General features: G+C 39.1%; 1 protein-coding gene and 1 pseudogene across 1 annotated transcript in view; both read right to left on the bottom strand.

Annotated features, from left to right (window-relative positions):
- Positions 1-24,751, bottom strand: part of LOC137287132 (uro-adherence factor A-like) — a 60,875-nt gene that overhangs the window by 31,665 nt on the left and 4,459 nt on the right. Inside the window, exons 2-8 of the mRNA XM_067819288.1 lie at positions 16,317-16,408; positions 11,175-14,116; positions 9,959-10,218; positions 5,901-6,087; positions 5,021-5,170; positions 4,338-4,439; positions 3,867-3,990 (exon numbers count right to left, since the gene is read on the bottom strand). Coding sequence (XP_067675389.1) covers positions 3,867-3,990; positions 4,338-4,439; positions 5,021-5,170; positions 5,901-6,087; positions 9,959-10,218; positions 11,175-14,116; positions 16,317-16,395 — 3,844 coding nt within the window. The 5' untranslated portion in view covers positions 16,396-16,408. The remainder of the gene's footprint in view (positions 1-3,866; positions 3,991-4,337; positions 4,440-5,020; positions 5,171-5,900; positions 6,088-9,958; positions 10,219-11,174; positions 14,117-16,316; positions 16,409-24,751) is intronic.
- On the bottom strand, positions 7,846-8,657 carry LOC137286681 (uncharacterized; annotated as a pseudogene).

Genomic DNA, 24,751 nt, shown 5'->3' with positions numbered 1-24,751 from the left:
GCTCGCTGTTTTTATTATCGTCTCCGCCATGCCTGTGGCTTTGACTCCGAGGTCCATCCATGGTATGACCCTGAACATGTCCAGGGCGTCCTGGAAAATGATGCTTTTAAACTTCTCTGGAATAGGCCAATATACAGCCTGAGACGAATTCCAGCCAACAAACCTGATCTTGTCCTTTTTGATAAAGCCAATGAAATTATTTATATCATTGAATTTTCTGTCCCTTTTGACAGCAATGTGATTGGCAAGATTCAGGAAAAGCATGATAAATATGCGGACCTCGCCTTTAGAAATGTCTCGCTTGCATCCCAATTACACTGTCGTCAGGCTCCCCATTGTTCTCGGTGCCCTTGGTTTGGTACCTCCTGATCTCTTGGCGCAGATGAGGAGAGTGCCCGGGTTCTCCACCGGGAGCACAGCCCTTCTGACAATCTGGGTAATGCAGAAGGCTGCAGTGTTGGGGAGCCTCCATATTCTCCGGAAAGTTCTTGGTGGGTTCGACTAGGCAGTGTTTCCTGGGAGAAGTCCCATTCGCTGTCTGGGCTGCGTGTAGAGGGGGCGAGGGCCCTGAGCTGATGATGAGCTTGACCAGCCTGACTGTGCCAGGATCACCCGAACCCTCTCTGCTGCATTTTCATTCTAATCTGTAAAAAATAATAATAATCTACTTCTATAGCGCCGAGTTCCAGCTAGGCTGCTCACAGGCCCTTGTGCACTTCAGTCTATTTCAAACAGATGTGTCTTTAGATGTTTTCTAAAGGTTTGTGGACTTGGAGCTGATTTTAGCGACATAGGAAGGTTATTCCATAGCATGGGAGCAGCACATCATTCAAAGCAGCGGTCCCCGTATTTGGTCCTAGATGGTCTGGTGATAAGTAGATCTTTATCTTGTGATCTAAGAGTTCTTGTTGGTCTGTGGCTGTTAAGAAGAGATGACAGGTAAGCTGGAGCGGTGTTAGTCTTCAGGCACTTGTAGATGATTGTAAGCACCTTGAATTTTATTCGTCTAGCAACAGGTAGCCAATGCAGTTCTCTTAACCTGTGGGTGATGTGGTATCTTCGAGGACAACAAGTTATTATCCTAGCCGCTGTGTAAAACCTGCAGGCGATGAATCAGGGAAGCTCTTATCCCATACAAAAGTGAATTGGCATAGTCAAGGCGAGATATGACTATTGCTTGAGTGAGAGTTTTGGCGGTTTCATCTGAAAGATCTTAGTTTAGCAATCTGATGAAGATGGTAATGAGAAGACTGGCACATGTGGGTGACCTGCTTGTTTGAGTCAAAAACATCAAAACATTTAACATAGTGCTTGTGGGAGTCAAAAACAACTCCTAGATTCTTCACTTAGGAAGAGGCAGGCACATTCACAGGTCCAATGTTGACTGAGAATTCTGTCATTTGTTTCTGCAAGTGCTTTAGGCCGGCAATGAATACTTCCGTTTTGTTGTCATTTAGTTTGAGAAAGTTCATTCTCATCCAGGTTCTAATGTCACTGATGCAGGTTTCCAGCTTTGTTATCTTGTCCTGAAGTGATACAATCCTGCTCTGGGTGTCATCAGCAAAGCACTGGAAGTCAATGCAGTGGTTCCGGAAAACATCACCTAATGGCAACATATAGATGGTAAACAAGAGTGGTCAAAGGACTGAACCCTGTGGAACGCCATATGATGAACACCTTCCTTCTGACATGGCCTCACCAACTTTCACCGAGTTCTGTTTCTTAGATATGACTCAAGCCACTTCAATGCTGGTCCAGTGATACCAACAGTCTTCTCAAGTCGAGACAGAAGGATAGTATGGTCTGTTGTATCGATGGCTGCTGACAGATCTAGAAGAACAAGGAGTACTACTCTCTGATTGTCAAGGATGTAATTTAGCACACGAAGAAGTGCTGTTTCTGTACTGTGGTGTTCTCTGTAGGCAGACTGGAACTCTTCCATCAAGTTGTTCTTATCTAGATGTTCCTTGATTTGGATTGCTACAATCTTCTCAAGTACCTTTGATAGAAAGAGTAGGTTGGACACTGGTCTATGATTATTAATGTCATTTGGATCAAGTGAAGTTTTCTTGATGAGTGGACGGATAAGAGCCATTTTGAATGTACTTGGTATTTCAGATGCAGCCAGCGATGTATTGAACATGCCCACGAAGGTGAGATCCAATACAGATTTTAAGATCCAAGATGGGATCGGATCTAATTCACATGACTTTGATGGACTCTTCCTTATTATTATCGTGCTTTCTGATGTTGGTCTCATGGTACTAAGGCACTGCCCATTGAACGTTTTATCTGGAGTGATTGTGATTGGCTGGTTCTGTTGTAGGTTGACATTGATGTTCTCAATCTTGGTAGTAAAGAAATCGGCAAAGTGATTCGCAAGAGCCACTTCACTGTCATGATTAGGCAGAATGTCCGTCCTTTTATGTAATAGATTGTTCAACTCTTCCGCAAAATGTGAGTTAATATGTTGTGTACGAGTTTGAACTAAGAGGGCATTGTGTCTATCTCTAGCTGCCTTGTACATCTGGCGATGTATCTCCAAGTTTGTTCTTCTCCAGCATTTCTCAGCGTGTCTTTTTTCTCGCTTGGTGGATTGAACTTCATCTGTATACCAACTTATATCAGGTCGTATGTTAACAACCCTTCTCTGTACAGGTGCATGTGCGTCAAGTGTTTCTGAAAGAATTTGGTTGAGCTGATTTGTTTGATCGTTTACCGTCCCCGTTTGAGGGACTTCATTTTCAGTCCAACGTTTTTGTAGGTCACAATTGAGACAATTTAAGTCAATATTTTTTGTTTTTCTGTATTAAATCATTTTTTTCACAGGAGAGGCTCTTGGGAGGTTAAGTTCACAAAACACTGAATAATGGTCAGAGATCATATGGTTTTCCACAGTGACTGTTTTGATTTGACTGTATGCTCATCCTGTCTTGAGATGCTTAAGTCGAGTGTGTGGCCACTTCTATGGGTCGGTTCACTGATGTGCTGTTGAAGATTTAAGCTGTCCAGAACTTCTTTGAAATTGCAAGCAACGGTGCAATTTAGATCTTCCATGTGAATGTTGAAGTCTCCAACAATCATAAAATCATGGCATAGAGACAATTTTGACTCAGCAACAGACATAAATTCTTGCTGAAAATCCTTGTAAGTGGTCTGATTTTTACTCGACTTTGGGGGGCGGTAAATAACGGTGAGAGTTAGTGATTTCAATCCTCCAGAGAATGTGGCTTCAACTACTTCCATCGTTGAGTATTTCTCCATATGATTTACCTTCACAGTATATGATTTTTCATGGATTATTGCAACGCCTCCTCCAAAGCGCCGAGGCCGGTTAACGTTTATAATGTCATAATTAGGTGGAAGTATGTCTGTAATCACAGAGGTATCCTTACACTTCAGCCATGTTTCGGAAATAGCGAGTATGTCAAGACTGTGGTCTAACAAGTAATCATAGATAATAGAAGATTTGTTTCTCACAGATTGGGCACTGATCAAGCAGAATGCAAAATGTGGTCTCAGGCAGTCTGAAGTATTTTTCTTTATTTTCCTCTTCTGTCAACCACATGATCCCCTCTTGGTCACACATTTTGAGTTTATCTTTAGTGATGTAAGTTTTTTCCACACACTTTCACTTTGTTTTACCTTGCCTTGAGAATGCCACTCATTGCCCAACTAAATTTGACTGCGACCAATCATGAATCCTGAACAGTTGCACCATGAAAGAGATCATACGAAGATATGACAAGTAACATCTGTGGAAGAGAATGAGGCAGGAAGGGAGTATGGCTTTCAACCAGGATTGCAATATTCAATGGTCCAACACTGAAAGATCCAGTGGTGCTTTGAGATGAAACTAGAGCTACCTTCAGGGGGGTCCAGAGACACCTGTCTGCCTGTTGTACTGTCAGGAAAGCCTGCTTCTGCCCACTGCAGCATCTGGGTGTCATTGTTGTTGTTAACATGTGGACCTCCTCGGCGACAACATTCCTACAAAGCAGGCGATGTACATTCTATTTAACATCTTAATTGTCACTCCGAAACCTTTGAATAGTCAACTCATATACTTGCTATGAATAGGCTCTTTCCCTTCAGCAAAAACACAGCTTCAGAATAAGATGAATAACTGGATTCAAACAGACCAGAATGACCTGCTAATGCTTCATGAATGAATTTTAACGTGAACAAAATATTTTGTAATATGACTCCATTGTGAGATCAAATAATGCACTTTGCAAACAATAAACAACCCTTATGCAAGGCTCCTCATTCTGAACTCTTCACTCATCATTTTGTGAAGAGTTCTTAAACAGTGGACTTAGTCTGCAGAAACTTACTGCTAGTGCCTCTAGAACAGCCTTGCGATACATCTTGCTCTTGAAGTTGCCCACTTTGGCCTTGTAGTTCTCAGAGAAAGATATGATCTTGTCATGAGACACCTGCAAGAAACCATACTTTTTTAACATACTTTTTACTTGTGAAGGAAGGATTGGTGTCTTGTGTACAATGTGTGGACTAAAAATATGTTGCTATGAGTATGTAATTTTTGTATAAAATTGATATTTTACACTTCTCATCATTCGAGTTACAGTTTTGGTCAAACAGAGCACCTGGGTATCATTTCACTCAAATATTCAGCAAATTCTATAATATCTCCACTTGTATTGTAATCACAATTTCCGACCTTTTGAACTGAATATCTTTTACCTTCTTCTGTAACTACAAGTACAAATCAACTCTATAGCCCTTTGCAATATAATGGGGCATATATTTACACATGAAATAATTTAAGAATTTTGCCACACAAGACCTTGCTATGTTGATAATATAAACAGTTATCATAAGTATCGATACAGACACACTAGGTCACTGGGAAGGCTGACAAGCATCAGAGGCTGAGCGGTTCAGATCACACAGACTTGTTTATTTGCAATGTGGGGCTTTATCTTAAAAGTGCATGTTAAAATCATTGACCTCACACTAGAAGTTTCAAAGGCAAGATGCTAACATGGTTACTTACCTGAGACACTTTGTGATCACCAAACCAGTACACCCATGATGAGGAAGACTTCTGAGACTGGAGGTAAATGAGTGTTCCCTTGACAATGGTTCCTGGCCACCATCGCTCACCACACAATCGAGCCCATACAAGCTTGCCATAATTAGGCTCCTAGGTCAGAAACAGTCAAATCTCATCTCAACACAAGAAGACACAGTCATCAATATCCCCCGCATTATCTCCAATTTCAGTCGAAGTCAAACTTGTTGCCATGGAAATGCCAAAAATATTTTATTCAGACCAACCATTATTAGCATCGATCTACATAACTGGGATATAATGACATGTAGCAATCCTGACAGCGTGCCAGACCACCCAATCCCATTAGTTGCCTCTTACAACAAGCATGGGTTGTTGAAGACATATTTTAAACCGGACTAAATGGCAACAATACAAAAAAAATAAATAAATAAATAAATAAAAAATAAAAGTAATAAATAAATATGGATACATGACAAAAGAAAGGTACTTCTCGAGACTAAACAAAGACTAACGGATTACTTATAGCATAAATTGGACATAAAATGTCCTTACTTTACGCAAAGATTAAGGTTTCTGTGGTTGCACTACCATCCTGTGAAGTCCAGTTGTGTGCACATTTATTGTTACACACCACAGGCCACAAAATTCTAGCAAAATGTACTCAATACATAAATATTCTTGCTTGGACGAGACAATCCAAGGGTGGACTTCTTGAAAATCAAAGCAGCTTGGCATGATGACACTTAACTACTTTGTCAGTCAGCCTGATCACCTGATCATGTTCTTTGCCTTAAATTATTGGGTGCTGAGACCAATTCCTACCCTGTCTTCTCAAGGGGAATGCACAACAAACACTTACAACTTCAACAGCTTGTGCCAGCTCCTCATCAGTCTCCAGCACCACTGCCTCTGGACCCTTGTTCTTCGGACTGTCATTGCACTTCCTATTGGACAAGTCCTGGTTGCTGCCTTTACTGTTGCTATGACGTTTCTTCGGGGGAGTTCGGTCTTTGGATACTTTCTTTGTATCATCTTTTTGTTTCATCCTATGAAGAGTTATGTAATTTATCAACACACTGCCTGCAAGGAGTTATGCTGAAATTCAAAATGGTAAGTAAAATATACATTTACATCTACAAATTACATTCATTTCTAATGTCAATTTTGTAACTTCTGCATTTTTCGCTATATGGTGTTATGAGAGTGTATTTTCTGTAAATTGTATTATTGATTAAGTGATAATTATTGTTGGAACATGATGTTTTGAGCGATTGTCATTATGGGTCACATTTCGTATCCTAAATATTCAGTCCTCTTCGTACTTTGGCAGCAGGATTTAAGGTAGCGCTTTAGCGGTACCTCCATTTGAGTATGTGTTTTTATTAGTTGTGCATGCTTCCAGGAGATTACATGAAGGTTCAAAGTTAATGGCTATAGTCGTATCGTGCCTATCTGCCTGCCTCTCCGTCAACGCTTGACCTACATAACCACTGCCTGACCGCTCAGTGTAACATTCATTATAAATGTTTCTCATTCTCAAACCAAGACTTCGGTGAGTTGATATTATATCTGTGATCCATTACTTCAGATTTGAGCCAGTTGCATTGTACATGAAACCTCTACTGTGTATCTTTGTATCTTGCTCTTGTTTGCTGAATATATATTACCGGAAATTTTAAGCTTGTCAGAGTTATATTTTGCTGGTTCTGAGGGGATTTCTCATACCTTTGTCACAGCAAATTATTCACAGTAACAATGGACTTAACATTAAAAGCAATTGCTGATGTCAATACAATGTTTCATAATCATTAGAAACATGGACTCATCTCAATAAATGACCAATCGTTTGCTTTGGCAACCAGTCAGAAATTTTGTAAAATCCTGACAACCAAAAAGCACCAGTTCAGGTTTGGGCCTCAACAAATGACCATCTAAGTATTTATGCGAGTGAGTGAGTTTAGTTTTATGCCTCACTTGCCAATATTCCAACTACAAGGCGGCGGTCTGTAAATAAGCAAGTCTGGACCACACAATCCAGTAATGAGAATAAGAATCCATCAATGCAACTAGGATACAAAGACATATGTCAACCAAGTCAGCGATTCAGATAACCAGATTCCATTAGTTGCCACCTACGACATGCATGGGTTACTGAAGACACAAAACATGACAAATGGACAGATCGAGTCTTGATTTTTTTATCCCCAGGCAAAATATGACTTGTATGTGAACAAATATAAAGTCAAAGAAGTTTGTTTAGGACCAGATACAGCACCTTACAAATGACAAAGTTCTTCACAAGTATTTCTTGTTTTCAATTAATTACAACTTAGAGGTACACATGTTGACATTTGAAAAAGAGTCTTTTCCAGTGATGTTGCCTCTGGTTGCGATGGAAATGTCCAAGATGGCCATCGCAAGCCTGAAAAAGATGAAAACTAAGGAAAGTTATTCTCTAAAATTAAGATAGATATCTATGACATGTCAACTTTACAACATAGCTGGTGGGGTGTAGGGTGCAATGACAGATTTATTTTAAAAAAATGACTGTCATTAATTTTTTAATTTTTTTTTTTAAATTTCAAACTTTTTTTGCTGATTTTCAATAACATTTTATTGTATTTTTTTAGAAGCATCAGGCAACAAAAACGAAAAAGTCTCTCTGTTTTTGCATAAAGTTGCCCATATGTAAACAAAATTTCATTCAATTCGGGTCAATAATAGCTGAGAACAATGTTCAAGAAGATCGAAAATGATGTTCATGGAGAAAATAGGAAAATAAGTTTGGTTATGTTTTTTCTACTTCAGTGCCAGATAAACACATGCTTAAGCATTTCTTTAGCATTCTGTGTCTTGCCCATTGTTATCCTCTTAAGGAGGTTTTCATCAGACATTCTTTGATACACAGGTAGCATCTGCTCAGCAATACGCACATCAAGGTAATATTTGATGTGGTCTTCATGAGAAGGAGCCTCTTGATCATGGGCAAGTGCTCTATTGTAAAACTACCAGCTGGAAGGGCCATTGGGTCACCTACTGTGCTAAGGAGCATCACCAGTAGACATACAGTAAAACAAACTAGCCCCGATGACATTCCTCGTACCATCGATGTTACCAACATTGTTAGTGATGGCAAAGCAGTAATAATATAGCAGTTTCAAAGCTTGTTATTTTGTCAGCTTCCCTTTGCCTCTACCACCCAATCTAAACTCTTTTGACAAATGCCCATCCTTTAATGAGCATGATTAATAGTCTCCCTTGTCAATGCTTATGTCTGGTCCATAAGTCTGAAGGTCTAAGTGTCCTGTCCCAGACTGGTGATGAAGGTACATCCATGACAGTATTTTGACAGGACTTCATAATCAATCACAAGACCTGTCAAAACATCAATGACAGCTCCAACACCGTAATTGGAAGTGTGGTCTCACTTCTGCCCTGAGTGGTCATAACTGACAGTTAAGTCCAATGGTACATCATCTAATACAGTCTGTTGTTCACCATGAGCTTGTTTGATAATTTCAACACTCTCAGTCAAAACATCCTCAGTATTTTCAATAACAACTTTGGAAAGAATTTCTTGCTTGTGTTGAAATATCTTACCATGGAGACCTTCCATTCCAAAAACCAAAATAAATGTTTCATTGCAGCATGACCAAGTCCTATCTCTGACAAAGAGAGCCTGAACATGTCTTTCACTTGAGTGGGGTTGATACCTGCTTGCTTACCAGACCCTGGCGAGGGGTAGTGGAAACACACATCTGACATGTTTGACAAGTCAACATAATATTTATGGCAAATCCAAACCTATCAAAATGTCACTCTTTTCAAACTTCAAAGAGGGACACTCATTTTCTTGAAAGCATAAATTCAGTCATGAGATCGGGTGTTTTCAGAAGTTTTCAACTTTGCAAGTTTAATGTCACCGCGTGAATTCAATGAAAACAGTTTCTCACCTTCATTATCTCCAAGAACATGTCTTCAACAGCATGGTCCCCAAATCATCCAAAATGTCCAGGCTGTCAGAATCTTTCTCCAGGTAGATCGGGCTGTAACACTTGTCTGATCACTGACAGCTCATTTCAAATGTGCCTGCCACAACTGACTTGCCATGACCTGTTTTTTGTTTTTTAACAATTCCACAATTTTCATTCAAGAATATGTCAAAAATACTGTTTACCTGTCAGTCTCTTCACTAGGCAGGCGCCATCTTGCATACCTACTGGGATAGGCCAAAGTTTTGTTGCTAAGCCAAATGGTGCATTTGTGGGATATGTTTTACCATATAAGGATTGAGTGGAGATTGCAGAATGTTGCACTGTGAGATATTTCACTTTGCATAATGTTGCACTGTTCGATACTTCACCATACAAGGAAGTTTTCATACAGAATCACTACCATGGGAAACTGATATCCCTACATAGAATATCTATATATAGATTGTTTTTGAACAGCAACAGAGTGGAGACAACGAGCTTTCTCCTGATGTATAACATGAATGGGTTTGTCAGTGTTTGGTGGGTGTGAAAATTGGGATTTTCTGGGTTTGCTTACAAACATATTTCAATATCACACACAGGCTGATGTTTGTACTGGTTTATATTAATCAAAATGACTTTACATAAAAAAGTGTTGCACTATGAAGTACGTGTTGAATATGCAAAAAAATGTCAAAATCTCGATTTAAATATTTTGAAGCAAAATTGTCAATATAAGGTGCTATGTGTGGCATTAACCATTAAGCACTGTAATGGTGGCACAAGAGGCTAACAGTTCATGTGTGTTTTGTTCAGGCTGTGTGTTGAAACACAAAATGTTCATCTGAAACGATGTCTAACAGTTGTGCTGTTCCCAAACCATTAACCTATTGATTTGCTCAAACCTCAGACCTACTTCACACAAAAGAAATCTACTACCTACTCTGAAGGTGTTTTATTATTGATGGACGAGTCATAAGGTCTCTTGTCTTCATTTGTTTCGGGGACTTCCGCTGCTTCCTTTGTCTGCAGATCTGAGTCACTGGAGTTACTTCCCTTCTTCTCTGTCGACCTGGGCCGCGACACCATCCCCACTGTCTTCATTGCGTTCTGGCCCACCTGGAATCGCTCAGTCTTTGCAGGGTGCTGTCGCAGGCTTTCCTCCCACCCACTGCGCCCACGCTGACAAAGCTGGAACAATCCCTTGCAGCAGAAAATATAAGTAGGTTTGATACACACCACATAAGGTTATCGTGCCCTGAAGAATGAGTGAGTCAGTATGAGTTTAGCAATATCATAGTTGGGGACATCAGAAATGGTCATCACTCATTGTACCCATGAGTAGAAATGAACCTGGGACTTCAATCTGACAAGCAGATAATTCACCCATTAAGCTACCCCATTACCCCTATCAAGCTGTAGAAGCAATCACGTTCCAACACTGGTAATAAGTACAGTCTTGAAGTAATTTTTGATCAGAGAACAGAAAATGACCAAATAACCAAAGCATAGACAAGATGTAACATGTGAGTTGGGTAATACAGTAATCCCTAGCCATGACGTGGGTCTTTGGGTCCACGGATGACCCCCTTGCTTTAACGGATATGCATGTTATAGTACCTATTACATAACGTGGAACAAAGGCCAAGTAAAAATGTACTTTCCAAATACACAACAAAACTGCTATTTCTTGTATTGTGCCTAGTCAAAACTGTATCTTATTGTTGAAAGTGAAAAGAAACAAACTTTGAACATGAAACCATGAAATCCCACTTGAAGATGATTTTTAAGGACAAATTAGAACATTTTCCAAGTCTGAACTTAAAGACTTCTCTTGACATCAAGAATAGTCATCTGACAGAAACATGAACATTATCTGGAGGACTGATAACAATCTTCTCAACATATCATTGATCAGAAATATTGATTCTTTAACACTGACAAAACTATCTTGAACCTAAAAGCAATTATCCTTTCACACAAAGCTTTACTAACTGCTACAATATTTAGAAATTCAGGGTGATTGATATGGGCCTCGGATTCCTATTTTCCACATTGACATTAACTAAATCTTATCACAAGAATGCCTAAATCTCCTAACACAAACAAAATGCACTACTCCTTTGAGGCAGATTATAGAGTCTGTTAGCATCATGTACCTTCTTTATATTTTTTACTTTACGATGAAGGCCACCTTCTTCTTCTGAGCTACTGCTACTGTACTGCACTACTCCCATGCCGGTTGCAGTATTCAAATTTATTGTTGGTATCTTTGGAGGCACTGTGGTGATAGGACTGGAGCAAAGAGGTCTGTCCATCTTGTTGGCAACTTCTTCCTGCAGAGCACATCTGTCATCATCCCCAGGTACTGAATCCATGGTCAGTCTATCAGACGTATCGTCAAGAACGTTCAAAGACAGACGGTCAATGTCCGAAAAAGTTTCGTCAATAGTGTGATCTTTAACATTCTGGCCTTTCTCTTGGCTTCTTTGATCTCTCCATTCACCATCAAAGCTGTCCTGACAAGTCCCCATGGTACAACACTCATCCACATTTTTGGCCATGGATAAATTAAGTACAGGCTGCGATTCAGGTTTCCTTTCATGACTTTCCAAGTTTCTGAGGTGAGTTTCTGCTAGAAGCAATTCATCCTCTGAACAACATCTATCAGTGCTGTTTTGGTTAGTTTCACTTTCTGTTGCATTCCCCTCAATGATAGGTGTGTTTTTGACAAGACTGACAGTATTACAAGATGATACTGACACATCAGGTGAGTTTTCATTCCAGCTAAAGCATTCATCCAACTGATCTGAGAGTTTACATGGATTGAAAACAGATTTTCTTTTCTTCCATGCTTCTTGCTTTTTAACCATTTGCTTTCGCTTTTTCGTCATAGATTGATGAGCATGGCAACTATGAGCAGACACTGAGAATCCTTGTCCTTTACATCTTGAGTTACTGCCCTCTGTCCTTAGGGGACTCTGTAAACCAGTGTGTTCTGTCTGGCTATTTGCCAAATCGTCTGACTGAGTTGAAGTTGAGGGCGAGACTAATTGTGGCAATAGAGACTCTGCAGATGCGCTGAATGTCTCTGCTTCCTCAACCTCTCCTGCAGATACAGAGCATGTTTCGCTTGTGCACTTCGTAGTGAATAGCTCTTTAGTGTTAAAACGTGGTATGTCCATTTTCGCCTCACGTGATTTTGATGCTAACTCCTGGTTGCTGTGACAGGAAGTTGATGATTCTGCTTCACTCGTATTGTCATCCATTTGTACTACTGAAGAACTACAGTATTTGGACTTCAGGCTATGAGATGAAATGTCGCTGTTATCACAACATACTTCAAAGACTGTTTGTTTATGCTGAATCTCCTGATTGAGTCTTGCAGGACTTGTACCTGACTTCAGAGACTGTCTTCTTCTTTTTGACACAGATGAAGCTTGAAATTTTGAACATTCCATGTCCCTATCAGTAGCAGGTTTCCTTGTTAGCAATTGTTGGTTCAGAGAGGTATGATCAATATTTGTAACTCTTCTTCTTTTGGTCCTTGCTTTCTGTCTTGCTCGTACATACGTAGGTCTCTCCTCTATGGGAGAAAGGTCAAGAACAGGCTGGGTCAGTTTTGAGGCAGGTTGGTCCACTGTTATAGTATCAGGCCCAAAATGTGAAGTGGAAGACAAGTATGAATCAAGGTCACATGGCAATATTTGTCTCACAGTGGACACATGTTCTTTTGTCCCTATATGCGTCTTGTTTTCTCCTGATCCTGCAGGTCTGTCATCAGTGGACATATTTTCTCCTGATCCTGTAGGTCTGTCATCAGTGGACATATTTTCTCCTGATCCTGTGGATTTTTTGTCAGTATCCTTGTTGTTCCTCAATCCTATGGATCCTCTGTCAGTGTTTGCTCCTGAACCTGTAGGTCTGTCAGTGTTTTCTGAATGGTGCCAGACATCAGAAACCAAGTTGTTTGATTTGGATGAATGACTCACATTGGATACATATTTTGATCCTGAAGACTGTTTGTCTTTTTCAAGTTCTGAAACAACTAAATTTGACAAATGACTACTCTCACACCCACCTAAATCTTTATCTGAACATACTTCTCTGAGCCCATTTTCCAAAATAAATCTTCTATTTGACTCCACATCAACACAAACCTGAAAGTCTGCTGACATGTTGTCAAAATGAACTTGTACACCTGCATCAGCAACAGGAACCCTTCCCCTGTTCCGCAGAATTCGAGCTGGTTCACGAGCTGAAATGTCAGTCTCAGGAAAGCTATCCTCACCATAACCTCGATGTGATATATGTGCAATAAGCATTCCGCTTGATGAAGATTGTGATGAAACATCTACATGAAGATGCCTCTTAACTGACTGATCAGTAGACACACAAGGAGATTCCTTATGTTTTCCACTGCTTTTACTATATGTTTCAGACACTGTTGAGATCTTTGGTAATTGTTGGTAAGATTCTGAACACCTGACATTCTTATTCAGAGCCTTTGTAATAGTTTTTGATCTTCTTGAACTCCTCTTGTGTTGTACTTTTGCACTCGACATTGCTTTTTCCTTAAACTGTTTCTTTTGCTTTGACAAAGAAACAGTCTTAAACTTTCCATGCTGTCTGGTAGTGACTGATACTGAATCTGTTTCCATGTCTAGCCCTGCACCTGATGGCAAGGATTCTTTCTCCACACCTACATCTCTGTCATCTGAACTCCTCTTTCCAGACACAGCACCTGAAGTCTTAGAATGAACATGGACACTAGTGTTGCAATTTGACCCAGAGCTGGAACTTAAGGATGACCTTGCCTCTGACTTCCCATGTCTGACATGTCTGAGTCTTTGCACATACTCCTTGTAGGTGTCATTGAAGGTCATGATGCTTTGGGCAGATGTCAGGCTGGTGGAGCCAGTGCTCAACTTTCCTTTATTACCAGTGATACATCTCTGCTGGCCATGGAGCTGTTGATGTTCTGTTACTATGTCCCCTCTCACTTTCTCACATTTATGAGGCTGGCTAGATGCTCCACTGTGACCCATAGAACTATCTTCCCTCTCTCTCAGACTGTGTATTGTTATGTTAAACACATCATCTAAAAAATAAAACATCAGGGCATGTCTAACAATGTGGTTTGATAGCATTTACATCTAGGACAAAATAAATGTATAATTCCTAACATCAGTAATATTTTCATGAAGGAAAACAAGCTCTTGTAACTACTATGTCCACTACATCCATATCAAGTTTTGTAACAGAATTTACAATCTCTCTATGAAATGATGATTCTAAACAATGTAATCATATACATATCTTGCTTTCTATATGCAATATCATTGGCCGGTCATTTCGGAGACCAGAGAACAAGTTAAGGGGAATGGTGGATGAGATATTTTCACTCTTGTTGGGTAACACAACACACAATGTTTTCTCAGGTTAAGGGAGAGCAAAGGAAATTGTATGGAGTCAGGATAGGGAAAAGTCAATTCTTTTCATGTACTGTACATGTCAGAATAATCTCGAAAAGTCTCTTAGTGACAAATCAGAACTTGGCATTAAAAAACAGTTCATGTGAACTGTACAAAACTTTCTGATTAGATAAGCGAGACCAATGACAAAGCAGAAAGCATGGTAAATCCCTACTCAGCAGATGGAATAGGCATGACCAATCAGAATATGCATGGCTCGATTTAATAGATGTTAACCTACCTAGTAAAAACTAGGTTGCGCTTTGTAATATCGGGTTGAACCAGTGCAAGTCACACAACACTAAAAGGAGCCCTGATGTGGAACAGTTGTCTCTGTTCCGATTGCCAATTATGACATGAAACATGGTGGAAGAGGTATCCATTATTAGTGGAACAAAAATGGCAAACGTACTTTTGAATTGGTCTTGTATTAAAATTAGAAAGAAAATAATTTGTTGATCATTTCTTAGAGAAACAAAGATTGCACACTCTCACGTTACTAGTTATCATAGTGAAGAAAACCCCATCAGTATTGTAAACAATAAAGTCACCTGGTCTTCTTACCTGTCTTCAAGCTGAAAAATATTTCATTAACATCTGAACATTTGACAACTAAAGTTGGTTCTCTCCAAATGTGATGTCAAATATTTTGTATAGTCTTACGCACCCAACAGCAAATACAATATATCAAATTCAATTACCTCTTTAAAAACAATGGTTGGGTAATGACCACAGAAAGGTTCATATTGCCTCATTTAACCAAAGTATAATCTGTGAAACCTTCATGTATGACAAACCACTGAATAAGCTCATGCAGTGAAAGCTGTCAAAACAGACAGTCGTCTAATCTGACATGCTCTTAATACTGGTACTAGAATTTGTTCCCGGCAGTACCTAGTTAATATATGACAATTTACATGCCCTCTAATCAGGTGTCAGTCTATTCTGTATTTTGGCACAACAATGTTCCAGTTGACTGTACAGTAATTAACGCTGTCTAAACCAGCTTATTTAAATTGCCTGATAAAAGGAGTATGGATACAGATTAGGCCTCAGAAGGTAAGGTAAATTGGTGAGCGACACATTTCACTTGTTGCTCACTGTGTCAAGATGGCTAGACCAGTCAAGTTGGCTACCTTGGAATTAACTCTTGATACAGAAAATCCAGTTGATAAAAGATTTTGATGCAATTCCTCGGCCTACTCCTGATCTTGCATGTAAGTACCAAACTAGCAGGCAAACAGTTTTGGACATTCTGAAAATGCATCAAGTGATCATTCTCAGGTTGAAAAGGAAAAAGTTCTCTAAACTGGCATGCCCTCTATATCTGCATCTCTTGCTGGTCCCAATAAATCCTGGTTTAGAGGGCTTCCACTGTATTGTGTCTCAAACATAATGGCCTGAAACAAGTATCGTATATGACAGTAGATACGTCAAGTTTTGAGGTCACCAAAATGTACGTAGTTTGCAGAATGGGATCAGATTTCAAGTTTCATTACAAGATACTGTAACACAGTATCAACTTGTAGAATTCAACATAGATTTGTTGCTACTCTATTTCTGATAACTAATCACAAAAAAATAATAAATGAATGGTGGTTGGGTGGGTGTGTTTTTCAGCTTATGCATGAAACATTTCATTTTGATTTCAGTGATCCAGTTTGGACCTCAGCTTATCCACAAGGTCTGGCTGTTTACTGTCATATATGGTACTATTTTGCGCAGCATAGCAAATGGCAAAAGCAGAGATACCTCACAAAGATTTTATCAGTATACGTAGGTACTGTTTGCCAATTTGTTGAAACAATGCTCACGGAACTCTTGTACCTTGTCTATAGGTGATTTTTCGAGGTGAAAATCTCTGCTTCCGCTGGCTTTTCTGAATTTTTATCTTTGGCTTGCCCATGTTCCAGTGGTATCTACAGCACACAAATATGGTCAATTAGAACTCAGATAATTAACAATAAGTAACAGGGAATAAGACATACTTCGTCTAACATGCAGATTTTAATACTGTCTACAGTTTGGTGTCTGAGCGTCTTCACATACAAACTAGTGCCATGTACTGGAGTATAGTCTGGCAGAAAATGTTTCAGGACGGTGTTTGGTAACTTGAAATATAAGTGCTATCTGTTTCCAATTTGGTATGAAGCTTTATGATTCTTCTACCATAAAAATTTTAACTGTCATAATTTATCACTCGATAATAAGAAAGTTGTCTTTAAGAGCTGTCATTATTTCAAGTAACCACAACAACATTTCTCATGTCAAGGGTGTTGAGCTACTTACCGAAACAGCGACAGGTCACATGTCAGATTCTTACATTTTGCTCGGCAGATCATGTCACATGACTTAAAGCATGTGCATTTCATGAACTGCATTCACATCTACACATAGAGAAATGTCCACATCCAATTTGTCGGCTGACACAAAAAACATTATTAGAGAAATCTATAATTATTTCAAACGAGAAAGTGAAAGGGGCCGTCCATCTGCAGATCCTGAAAGGTATTTCAAACGGACCCAACATGCCTTGGATCTCACAAAAGGGCGTGCTGAGTGGAATTATCCATAATGAAATTTGGTTACAAATATAAAAGTGTTCAGGGGATAAAACTTGCCATGTGTGAAAATCAAGAATAAATTACTTGAGAACAGTTAGAAAAAGATGGTTACAAACCAATGTATCTAGACGAGGCATGGGTAAATGCCTCCCATACAGCATCTTACCAATGGCAGCATCCTAACAGACAGGAGCCGAAGCGGAAGCTGCTCACATGAAGGATTTCTGCCTGGGTGTGACTTGGTATTTAAATCTAAGTCCACCGACGGGAGAGACTGTCACATGGAAATGAACGGGGCTGTTTTTACACAGTATGTAGAAGAACAACTGACCACAGCCCTTCCAGAAAAGTCCTTGATAGTCATAGACAATGCTCCATACCACAGTGTCCAACATCCAATTGTCGTAGAGCAAAGATCATTGAATGGCTTGACAGAAACAACATTGTAAGACCTGACAAAGCAACAAAACCAGTGTTGTAGTAGCTTGTGTTACAGCACAAACCACCATCTTCCTATGCCATCGACAATATGTTGAAGAACGCTGGTCACGAGGGTCTACGACTAATGCCATACCATTGCAATTTGAATCCAAATGAAATGATATGGGGGGATATCAAGGGCAAGGTATCACACTACAACATGACATTTAAGTTATCTGACTTTGAAAAAATTGTTCACACGACAATATCAGTTGGTGGGAAGCCTGTGGTGTCAAACATGTATTGGCAGTTGAAAATGAGTACTGGAAACTAGATGGTATTAGAGAAAAGACCATCCCTCCAATCTTAATACATCTTGGAGATGAATCAGATACTGACCTGTCTGAAGAAGAGATGCTTTGTGATTGAAAAATCTTGAAAAATTTGAGGAAAACAGGTAAGTGATCAACCCCCAAAATACAAATCAATGACCCACTTCAGTAATGTGTAGATGCATAGTTTCACAGAAATAAGATTAATGGACTGTGAATAATGCCTAAAAAATAAACCTGTCCCCTAACTACTTCCAAGTTCAAAATATTTTCATGGAATCTAAACAATCAAAATTCTCCGTTATTTACATGTGCATGAAGAAACATCACAATAGCAATTTGAAAACAACATATAAATTATGTGATATATTTCATTTTGAGATGACCCCTTCTGCCCTACACCAGTACTGACACCGTTAACTAACGCAAAATGCACATGCTTGAAGTCACGTGACATGACCTGCCGAGCAGAATGTAAGAATGTGACATGTGACCTGCCTATTTGCATGACCAGGTCGCTGTTCCAGTAAGTAGCTCAACACCCTTGACATGTGAGGTGGTGTTGTGACTTGAAATAATGACAGCTCTTATAGACAACTTTCTTATTATTGAGTGATGACCTATGACAATTAAAATCCTCAATGGTAGAAGAATTATAAAGCCTCATACCAAATTGGAAACGGACAGCACTCATAGTTTTAAAGTAAAATTACCAAACACCATCCTGAAACATTTTCTGCCAGACTATACAAGCAACACATTTAAATACAATGGAAAATGAACATGTGTATATTGCCGACAGAGGGACTGATGATGTGTTCATTCCAGGCGAGTTATTATAAGGGTAACGCTATTTTTCAGGGCACTATCATTTGCAAGAGCCCTCGGTAGTTTTAACTGCCCTCCTTCGTTATTATAGCTAAAATGAATAGAATTTTTGATAAAATAAGAATAAAAACAGCGCCATCTTTTTAGAAGCATTTACTGCCAACAACAAACAACAGAGGTCACTGACACACACTTTACAAATATACCAGCCGCCATTGTTTTCAGTAATCAACAACATTAGACTTCAAGTCGATATTTTCATTGCTGTATGTTGTCATTTATGGTACAATTGTTATGCTTGGCACAGGCACATGTGATGAATGTGAGCCAGATATATGGTCAAGAATGAACCCAAGTTCAAACGAGCCGTAGGTGATTGAACTTCAACAGCTGAGCTACTTATGATGTCACCTAACAACGGGCTTGATAATGGCCCGTCGTCAAGCATTTTGCAGGCATTATCAAGTTACTGTGTCATTTCTGATAACGTGCAATAGTCTTAATGATAATTCTATCCATTTTGGCCATAAACATGGATTGAATGTAGCAGGGCATGGAGTTATCCCACAGATGACATCCAGCTTGCTAAGGAACTTAACCTCTTTGGTCATGTGGACGAAGCATAGGGGCAATAAAATTTCCCATCCCCATCAGGCCCCCCATCTCAAATGTAAACAAACGCAGCCCACTCGCGAAACAATTGCAGCGATATCGGTAGTTTAGTGGTAATAACAGAAACACATCGGCCCTATCGGAAGCAATGTCGGTAATACTGGAAACACGATCGGCCATCTTCGGAGATTTTTCGGTCGCGAGCGGAAACTCACGCAGCAAAACATGGCGTCGTTGGAAGAAGCACCCGTCTCGGTGAGATTTGTTTTTAGTTCCTACTATTACATTTTCATACTTATCCATCTTTGACCACCCGTGTTGAATGCGTTTAGGTATGAGGTGTTGTCGGGACAATAGCTTATGTTTTTAGGAAAAGATTGTCACTGCAGAAGAGTGTCACAAGTCATGCCCCTGGAGATTGTTTACATCTGAACATCGAAGTCGTGCCGATGATTACGAACATCATGAACGTGCACCATGAAGAAGTTTATGAGCCATAATTTTTCTTGTTACGAAGTGCAATTGACAAATTTAAACACATTTTACAAAAAAATGATGTTATATCTGGCGCACGTTCGTAATCATCGGCACGACTTCGATGTTCAGATGTAAACAAACTACAGGGGCATGACTTGTGACGCTCTCCTAGAGTGACTATCTTTTCCTAAAAACATAAGCTATTGCCCCGACAACACCTCATACCTAAACGCATTCAACACGGGTGGTCAAAGATGGATAAGTATAAAAATGTAATAGTAGAAACTAAAAACAAATCTCACCGAGACGGGTGCTTCTTCCAACGACGCCATGTTTTGCTGCGTGAGTTTCCGCTCGCGACCGAAAAATCTCCGGAGATGGCCGATCGTGTTTCCAGTATTACCGACATTGCTTCCGATAGGGCCGATGTATTTCTGTTATTACCGCTAAATTACCGATATCGCTGCAATTGTTTCGCGAGTGGGCTGCGTTTGTTTACATTTGAGATGCAATTCCTTCAAATTTGCTGTAATTCCTTCAGTTACTTAGGGGGGCCTGCCCATGCTAGGATTCAAGCCACGGACCTTTTGATCCTAAGCTGACCAAAGAGGTTAACCCCGTTACCACACTGACAAGGTATGGATGTCATCTGTGGGATGACTCCATACACTCCTACATATACAAAAGAGGCAATGATTTCTGAAGGTCAACATGAGGGGGTTGGATTCCATGTGGGATTGCCTTTATGTGGTATATGTATACAGGATAATTTCAGAAACCCACCTTGATAAGATGAACAAGACAATAGACTTTCGTTTTTACTAGTCTATGCCTGATATACAGAAACGTTTGGGCAAGAAACAGTTTAAAAGCAAGTGTAACATATGACAAATGACACTTGAATTTTATTGCTTGTTTATTTGCTTGTTTGAACCCGTGGGGTAGGATAGGCCTTCAGCAACCCATGCTTGCCATAAAAGGCGACTATGCTTGTCGTAAGAGGCGATTAAAGTGATTAGGTGGGCAGGCTTCCTGACTTGGTTGTCACATGTCATCATATCCCAACTGTTTAGCTTGATGCTCATGTTGTTGATCACTGGATTGTCTGGTCCAGACTCGATTATTTACAGACAATCACCATATAGCTGGAATATTGCTGAGTGCAGTGTAAAACTAAACTCACTCAATCACTCATTTGCTTGTTTGACAGGGGAGGGGGGGCATAAAATCACTCCAAGGGGTGATAACTCTGACAGTAAATTTACTGTTAGCTACCTACGGGGTTTACACATGCCACTGCAGGAGCATTGCCATTTTGGTCAGAATATAGGACTGAACAAGACTTTACGTGTCATTTGTCTTTTCAGGTAATTATACAACGTAATGTAATTTGTATTCATGTGGGAAGTCTAAGATAGTGTGTAAATAGTAAGTGACAGAGTGGCTGATTTTGCGGACACCATCACCTTTAATGACCTTGTCAGTAATTTATTAGAAAAAAACAGGAAAGTAGGTTTGATATGATTAAGGAACATGAAGGATTGTAAGTTTCATTGATCTATTGGTTGTTTTAACAGTGTTTATGAATGGAGTTTCCAAGTAACAGGACATGGGATACTGAAAGCTTCAGATGTCTGTTTGACCTACTGAAAATTCACAGGACCCACAGAATAAAATGAAACGCACATTTAAGATTTAACATTTCTCAAAATTTGCATTGAAATTATTAACATTATATAATGACAAACATTATAAAAAATAAACATATAAACAGTGCACGTGTCACATGCCACAAATACCAACTTCAGACAAAGTCATTGTAATATATTCAGTCAGACACTGGGGCCAGCAGGTTAGGAACTTCTGACCATTGGCAAATCTGCCAGATTTGACAGAGGGTCAGACACTATTCGTGAACACTGTTCTAACGAGTAAAATACTTGCAAATCCGAAGCAGATAGTCTGGATTGAGTTATCTCCCCTTCCACAAGGTACAGTAAAATCCAAGATGGCAATTGATTACTCTTGCTGAATCACTTGCTGATATCGTTATAAATGAAACCCCGTTATTAAAACTGCTCATTTCGATCTTTAATTTCCTTAAATCAACCTTTTTGACAACAGTGCACAATTCTCAGCCCCAAACAAAATTTCAACCAATCAGAGCGGCGCATTTCCTTGACGTAATAGTGGGTATAGAAATGAGGGTCTGTGCAGAATTCATCTACATTTCAGGGGTTAAACTATTTCATTTACAGGTTTGTACAAACCTGAAATCGTGAAAGCTTTTGAGAAAAATGAAACCTGTATGTTCTCACAATCTACTATCATTTAGTTTTGTCTCCTGCTTTCCGCAGTTTTCGAGTTACAACCCCTGTTTTCATAGATGATTCTGTCAAAATCACTTGGTGTCGCTAGGCTGTAATCAGTGTTAGGTAGTATAAACCTACACGTTATTTGTCATCATTCACTTGATGCTCAGTTAATGAATTTATACCTGGTATAATTAGTGGTAACGCCACTTAGATTACCCGCAAAAGGCCCCCATTTGGCATTTCTTTTGTCTGGATCGATCAAAGGATTAACTGATAACACGCTGATTGATTAATTAGTTTTATGGGGATTTAAATGGGGAATTTGTCAGTAGGTAGTGTTTATGTATGTACATTTACTAATCTATACTGAATACACTCTGTCATGTCTGTGTCTACGTAAAACAACACCCTTCTTTCAAAGGATTAACCGCCAATACATTGATTGATTGCTCATTATTGGCTAACTAAATAACCTTTTAAAAAGAATAACGCACATTATGCAATTAGTTGCCAGGTGTGCTATCTTGCGTAACCAATGAAACTATACAGCAATGTGAAAAACCTGAAACGATACATCACGTTTTCGTATATTAGACTGTTAAAAGACACATCACTTGGGAAATCTGCAGATGAATTATACATCACCTGCTTTTGTGGATATTGATGGATACATTCCTCGAAGAAGGTAATAGCCTGACATTGCTCCTATAACTTTAATTTTATTATTTGCATTTTTGTTTTTAATAAGTTGTCGTAGCTTTCAACAGAATCATTGTTTTTGTCGTTAAGTGTAATGATGCAGACGACATACACTAAGGCGTGCATGCGAATTATGATTCATACAGGAAAACTATGAAATGTCTACATATTACATTCCTGTTATACATTTGCAGATCGCTTCTTTTTAAATAGTTTCAAAATGCATACAAGTATGATTATAAAATAATTAGGATTATGAGACCAAGTATAAAGAGGTATATTGACAAGTACCTACATACTGGTGAGTGAACGTTTACAAACCAAGTAAATTTAGCAAATGAAGAAATTTATCGCGCAGTATTTTCACTTCAACCCCATCCTCGCTTAGGTTATGTTACAGGTTGTGTCATGTAAACTTTTGGTAATGATTCAAATACATATATATGTAGTTTTGATTTTCTAACTTGCTGAGAACAAACCATACATATCTCATTAATTCAAATGGATTTGACTTCACAATTTTCAAAAATGGCGGCGCCCTGTCTTGGAATGAATGCTATTTAAGTTTGTTTTCACGGACTTACAAAAGGACAATTACTTTCTACTGGTAGTAAAATATGTATTTTATTGATGGACAATAGGATTTTGCATGACACTGCTTATAACATTACAATTTCACTCTTGGAAGTGAGGTGGAGGTTAATATAACATTGCTTGCAATATAAATGTCACTTCAAACCCTACCTTGCTTCCTTGGAGGAAGTCCTTATGTTAAAAGTTGTGTCATGCAAAATCCTTTTGGCCATGATTCAAATGCATATTTAACTACCAGTAAAAAGTAGTTTTGATTTTCTAACTTGATGAGAACAAATCATAATCTCAATAATTCTAACAGACATTAGCCCCTGACTTCACGATTTTCAAAAATGGCGGCGCCCTGTCTGAGGATGAATGCTATTTAAGTTTGTTTTCATCGACTTACAAAATCAAAATTACTTTCTACTGGCAGTAAAATATGTATTTTATTGATGGACATTAGGATTTTATATGACATTGCTTATAACATAACAATTTCATTCTTGGAATCAGTCAATATAAGGGGTCAATATAATATTACTTACGATAATATTGTCACTTCAACCACAACCTCGTTTCCGGGGAAGAAAGCATTGTATCCATGCAAAATCCTTTTGGTCAGCAATGTGTAGTGAGCAGTCTTGATTTTATAAACTCGATGAAACTTGAACTCCATCTTCTACCCTGGAAGTGTGGTAGGGGGCGAACCATCCAATTTAGTATATACCACAGGCTTCCACAAAGCTCATTTCGCACACACTAACAACCAATTTAAGCACAAACTACAGAGTCTGGTGGAAATCTGTGCATAGTGACACCATCACCCGACCCCAAGGAACAATTGACGGCAACACAACAATTCGGCATGTCTTTGGTGATGTCGAGAAATCAGCAAAATGACGAGTTTCCTCACACATTTTCTATACATTTAACTGGAAATCGTTCCTTCTATGACGTCACTGTAGGGCTCAGGCGACAGAGTTACGTAACCTGTCTGCGGTTTCGTTTGCGGGCGAGAGAGAAGCAGATGGCTTTTTAGCAACTTTTAAGCGCTTGGTATTAATTAACCACAAGGGGTTTTTTTTACAAAAAAAATGGTGTTTTGTTTATGACTAATCAAAAGTCTTTCATATGCAGTGATAAAAAGAGTACCAAAAAATTGAGTTTAGTGGTCCTTTAATATTTGTTAGATTGAATGAATTATAACACTTTTCAGTCAGTGTGCCTACAGAGTTGAATAATGATGTTCCTTTTATGAATTGGAATGTGTAGATTCATAACATGTAATGCTATTACCTTGAAACATCAATGTTACTCTTCATGAATTCATTATAAACCATACCATTAGTAAACAATGCTGCCAACGCTTGATCATCAAAATTCGTTAACGCCTGTATGTACATTATCTGCTGTCAGACCGATTGCAGCGCAAACTTACA

This window comes from Haliotis asinina, chromosome 6 (genome assembly GCF_037392515.1).
Source record: "Haliotis asinina isolate JCU_RB_2024 chromosome 6, JCU_Hal_asi_v2, whole genome shotgun sequence".
NCBI classification, from domain to species: domain Eukaryota; kingdom Metazoa; phylum Mollusca; class Gastropoda; order Lepetellida; family Haliotidae; genus Haliotis; species Haliotis asinina.
Note: the sequence above shows the minus strand (reverse complement) of the source record. Positions and strands in the feature narration are given on the sequence as shown.